The sequence below is a fragment of the Hipposideros armiger genome, unplaced genomic scaffold (assembly GCF_001890085.2).
Source record: "Hipposideros armiger isolate ML-2016 unplaced genomic scaffold, ASM189008v1 scaffold_556, whole genome shotgun sequence".
NCBI lineage: Eukaryota > Metazoa > Chordata > Mammalia > Chiroptera > Hipposideridae > Hipposideros > Hipposideros armiger.
This window is the reverse complement of record NW_017731906.1, coordinates 553,081-558,433: the sequence shown is the minus strand read 5'-3', so window position 1 is coordinate 558,433 and position 5,353 is coordinate 553,081. Positions and strand designations below refer to the sequence as shown.

Sequence of the window (5,353 nt, the reverse complement as noted above, 5' to 3'; positions counted from 1 at the left end):
ATCATGGAAAGCCTGCTAGGTCTGCTAAAGAAGGGAAGTCCTCTTTATGTGTAGGGGGAGCAACTGGAGGGATGTTTAATCACTGTGGTAATGAGTAGGTAAGAAAATGGACTCTGGTGTCAGACTGCCAGTGTAACAGTACAAGCTTGAAAACCTCTGAGCTTCCGTTTCTCCTTTGGAAACAGGATGATGACTCTACTCTCCTTCAGAAGGCTATTGTGAGGATTAAATGAATGAATATGTGAGGAATTCCTGGCATATATGCATTCTATAGCACTAGCCATCATTATTGACATGATAATATATTTACTTTGGCAAGATCACTCAGGCTACTGTCTGAAAGGTGATAAATCTAAAAGGGGAAGTGTGATTCCAATATTGAAAAGAAAAATAAGATGATATGGTTAGATATAGACAAAATGCCACAGGTAGGAAGTGAGTTAATGGGTCACAACTTTTGGTGCCTTGGACAGAGTAGGCATATTTCAAAGATTTTTGAAAAGGGAAACATGTCATTGCTATGTACCCCAGATTGTCTTGTTCCCCAGATTTTGTAACCAATACACTGAAGACATAGTTTTTTTTTGTTTGGTGTGTGTGTGTGTGTGTGTGTGTGTGTGTGTGTGTGTGTGTGTGTGTGTGTTTAAAGGCCCATAGCTGCATAATTCTGAAGGCATTTGGCTGGAAGTTTCCATATTTCTTTTCTTACATTTTAAGAAGTACCCAAGAACTATGGTATTTTCATGGGAAATATTTTCTAGTCTGTCTTGAGAACAATTTTACAATTCTTCCAGGGTGTTTGCTGTCCTGCAAAACTTTCCTACTCATCTTATGGCAGGAAATACCGTTTTTTTACATTGCAACCTAGCAAAATTCTGATCCTCCTCAAAAACTCAATTGTTTCCTTCTTTAGACTACAACTCCACATGTGTCCATTTACGTGTAGTTGTGGGTTTATGTTGCAGTGACCCGTTTGCTTGTCAGTCTCCATCTCTAGACCATGAGTTCCTTGTTTGAAGGGACCAGGATTTTATTTCCCACCTTGAGACATGGTATAGCATAATATTGTAGTTTAATGCATGAAGCCAGCATTTTTGGGTTAAATCTCACATTTATAGGATGTATATCCTTGAGCAAGTCATTTAACTTTTCTGTACCTAAGTTCCCTTACCTTATGTAAAGTGGTCATCATAATAGTGGCAAATTTAAGTAACTAGCCCTTACTTCTTCTATCTTGTAATTAGAAGCCTTTTGATGATTGTCACTGAGTTACAGGGGATAAATTATATTTCTGTATAAATTTAAAAGGTAGCCTAATATATAAAAAGATCAATGTTTTCAGGTTAAACAAATGCAGGTAACTATGTTGGAAAAAAGAGAGACTTGAAGATTCTGGCAGGCAATGATGGACATATCTCCTGTCCTCTCTCCAAAATCTTGACATTATCGTGCCTTCTCTGATTCCAATATTCAAGGTCTCTTTACTTATTCTTAATTGTGAGAGAACCAGTCATCTCTGGCATCCCATGCTTAGGCTCTGCCAGAGAACTGATCACTCTTTTATGCCCCATTGTCTGTCTAGATGTCTGATACCACATAAATTTGACTTGGGCGGGGCTACGTCTTTTTCTGTACTCAGAACTCGGGAACGACTGATACACTCAGGCTAATCCTCCCAACAACTAAGACTCCTTCTGACCGCCTTCCCTCTTTATCAGTCACTCCTGGCCTCTCAGCGTTCCTCAGCATCACGCGGAAGCTGTAGAAATCACGCCTCTCCCAAGTGGGCTCCGCAGTTCCTTCAGCTATCACCCCTACAAGCCGGAATGCCTTAGCTCCGCCCACTTTAGCTTCTGATCCCGCCCCCTTCCTCCGCCCCGCCGCCTTTCACCTGGAGTCACAAGTACGCATGCTCCTTAGCTCGTAGCGTGATGTTGGCGTGGTGACGTAGTGACGGCGGCAGCTTGCGTTTTAGCTCAGAGTCAGGGCGTAGGTTTGGAAACCTCGCGGGGTCGTGGGGCGTCCGGGTCGCCAGCGGCGCGGGTTTCCTTTCGGCTTACCCCGCTTACTGTGTTGTCTCCGTTCCGCCCCTTCGGGGAGAGGGAAGAGGAGGAGAGGTTCTTTGGAGACAGAGTTGGAGCCTCTGAAGGAGAAGGGAGCACCCAGGGGGCTTTGGAGCGTTTGAGGACTAGGCTGCAGCCCGGAATTAGGGAGCATCTGAGAGGGGGGGGGGTCCCCGCAGGCAGGGTCCGAACCCACTGGGATCAGGGCTGGTCCGGAGGAGGGCCTGGGGCAGCCGCGCGATGTTCGCGGCCCGGTGCCTGTTCCGAGCCCTGCGCTCCTGTTCCTCCGCTCCCTCCCCGAGACTCAAGCCTTCGGCCAAACTGAGCGTGCGGGACGCTCTCGGGGCCCAGAGCACGAATGGGGAGCGCGTTAAGGTTCAGGTTGGTGTATGGGAAGGGGGCGGGTTGGTTCTGTTTAGTAACTTACATGGCACATCCACGTCTCAGCTTGCCTTGTGCTGTCAAGTGAGAAAGACTGGCAGGGAAAAGTTAGAAAATGTAGGCAATCGTGTGCGTGGACACTTGACTCCTTTCATTGACTACCATTATCTTTCGCAAAACTGTTGCGATGCCCGTAAAGCGCTGGGACTTTCCTTTCACGGTACCAGGGCCTTACCTGTAAACTTGTTAATCATACAGCAAAGTAAAAGAAAGAGCCCCATTTCCTTTAGCCCTCATCACGAATAGCCACAGTTATATGCTGGTGGTTTGGAGAGCAGAAACCATGTCTGACCTGTCTTGGTATTCACACATGACAAACAGTCAATGTTTGTTCAGCTAAACCATACCTTTCATTCAACTTGTAGCCACCTCAGTGCCTAAAATGGGGCTTTGCATATAATTTATGTTTAATAAATTAGGAGAAAGATTGGAGCGTAGCAGCTTGAAAGAACTCTGGAGTCAAGTTGCCTGGGATTAAATCTTTGCAGTTTAATTATGGGCGTGTCACTCATGTGCTCGCTTACAAAATGAAGGTAATAATTGTCCTTTAACTGAAGATTAAAGGACAACAGGTATAAGACATTTAGAAGAGTGAGTGGTCTACAATAAGTGAGTGTTAGCTGCGGTTATTGCTAATATTTGCAGCAGCTTTGCATAGAAGATTTCCTCTTAAGGAGCAGGCCAAGCAGGGTGCTTTGATTGTTAATTAGTTTGCTGACATACACTGATGCACTTATTTTTGTTGTCCTTACATATCCTTGGTTTTTAGCAATATGACCAATCTACTCCTCTGCATTTCTTTGGATTTCATATTCTTTTCACGATCCAAATCAAAGTTTTTTCTTGAATTCATCTATTAATTCGACATATATTAATGATACCTTCTGTGTGCTAGTCTAGAGAGAATTCACAGATGAGAAGAACAGAACCTACTCCTAGGCTGGAGGCTTTCATTTTAATGCTGTGCAGTCTAATACAGTAGCTATCTGCCACCTGTTGCACTGAGCACTTGAAATGTGGCTAGTCCCAATTGAGAGGTGCTGTACATAAAATACACACCAATTTTGAGGATCAAAAAGAAGGCAAAATACCTCATATTATTATGTTGATTACATGTTGATAATGTGGGCCTAATGGTTAAATAAAAATATTAAAATTAATTTCACCTGTTTCTTTTTAATGTGACCACTAAAAAATGTTAAATTATGTGGCTCACATTTTTGTTGGACAGCCATGGTCTAATGGCTAAGGCAATTAATTACAGCAAGATGATTAAGTATTAGTGGTATAAATAAAAAACTTTGAGAAAACAGAGAGGGAAGTTCCTAACTGGGTGAGGAGGTCAAGGAAGACTTCTTGTCTATAGGGTGTGGTGAGGACACAAAGAAAGTAAGGGTCAGTGCAGTCGTGCCACATGATGTTTGGGTCAATGACAGATGGCATAAAAGATGTGGTCCCATAAGAATATAATGGAGGGGCCGGCCGAGTGGCTTAGTTGGTTAAGAGTTGGCTTAAGAGCGTGAGCTCTGAGCAAGAGGACCACAGGTTCGATTCCTACATGGGCCAGTGACACTGCGCTGGAGCTGAGCTGTTGCTGAGCTGCCAACAGGTGGCAAGATGGCTCAGCTGGTGTAAGAACAAGATTGCCTGTTTGATGGTGGGCTATGCCCACCCTCAACTAAGACTGAACTCTGCACCTTGAGCTGAGCTGCCAACCGGATGGCTCAGTGGGTAGAGCATGCACTCTTAACAATAAGGCTGCCAGGTTCGACTCCTGCATGGGATGGTGGCTACGCCCATCTGCAACTAAGACTGAACACAGCACCTTGAGCTTAGCGGCCATGAGCTGCCTACAGGAAGCCAGAAGGCGACTGGTGCCCTCCACAATGAAGATTGAAGAACAACTTGGCTGGTCCTCTTCCCCAATTCCCCAACACTGTTCTCCTCCAATAATGGAACTGAAAAATTCTCATCACCTAGTAAATTGGGAGCTGTGATAATGTCATGTCATAGTGCAACACACATGTTTGTGGTGATGCTGGTGTAAACAAACCTGCGCTGCCAGTTGTATAAAAGTATAGCCCATATAATTATATACAATAATACTTAATAAGGATGATAAACGACTATGTTACTGGTTTATGTATTTACTATACTTTTATCATTGTTTTAGAGTCTACTGTTTCTACTTGTTAAAAAAAAAAAGTCTGCTGTAGAACTGTATGCCATGTTACACCAGCAGCAGCCTCATACATCCTGTGTTTACGCGTCTCTTGATTGCATCATTTTCTCTTGTGTTTGATTTATTCTGATGTTACTTTGTACAGTAACATGCTGTACAGGCTTGTAGCCTAGGAGCAATAGGCTGTAACAGCCTAGGTGTGTAGTAGGCTTGCGTAAGAGCACTCTATGATGTTCGAACAACAAGGCCATCGCCTAACAATGAATTTCTCAGACTATATCCTTGTTATTAAGTGGTGCATGACTATATACAATAGTTTTTCTGAGGATCATTTTTCTTTCCCCAAGTGTGTTTGGTGGTTAATCAAACACCATCAGTTATTTCACAATTGTTTAGTGTCTGCTAGAGAAATATTATCTTATGTGCTAATTAAATTTCAGTTAGATGTGATCTGTGAAAGAGCTGTTTTTTGTCACTAGCCTACTGAAGACAGACCATTTGTACTCACCTACCTGTCGTTTAAATTTTGAAAGTTTATGTACTACTTAATATATATTCATAATGTGAAGTTTCTTGAGAACTCTTTACATTGTAAAAGGGGGAAAAAAAGGTAAAGATATTTCTAGTCTATAACTATATCATCTCCCCCTGGGAATTGGATATAAAA

General features: G+C 43.0%; 1 protein-coding gene across 4 annotated transcripts in view; it reads left to right on the top strand.

The window, feature by feature from the left end:
- NARS2 (asparaginyl-tRNA synthetase 2, mitochondrial) overlaps positions 1-5,353 on the top strand; it is a 166,937-nt gene that overhangs the window by 37,250 nt on the left and 124,334 nt on the right. For 2 of the 4 annotated variants that reach the window (XM_019623626.1, XM_019623624.1), the window contains exon 1: positions 1,996-2,444. The exons of 1 other annotated variant lie outside the window; for it this stretch is intronic. In XM_019623626.1, coding sequence (XP_019479171.1) covers positions 2,304-2,444 — 141 coding nt within the window. In that variant the 5' untranslated portion in view covers positions 1,996-2,303. One more of the 4 variants, XM_019623627.1, reaches the window with a different exon arrangement.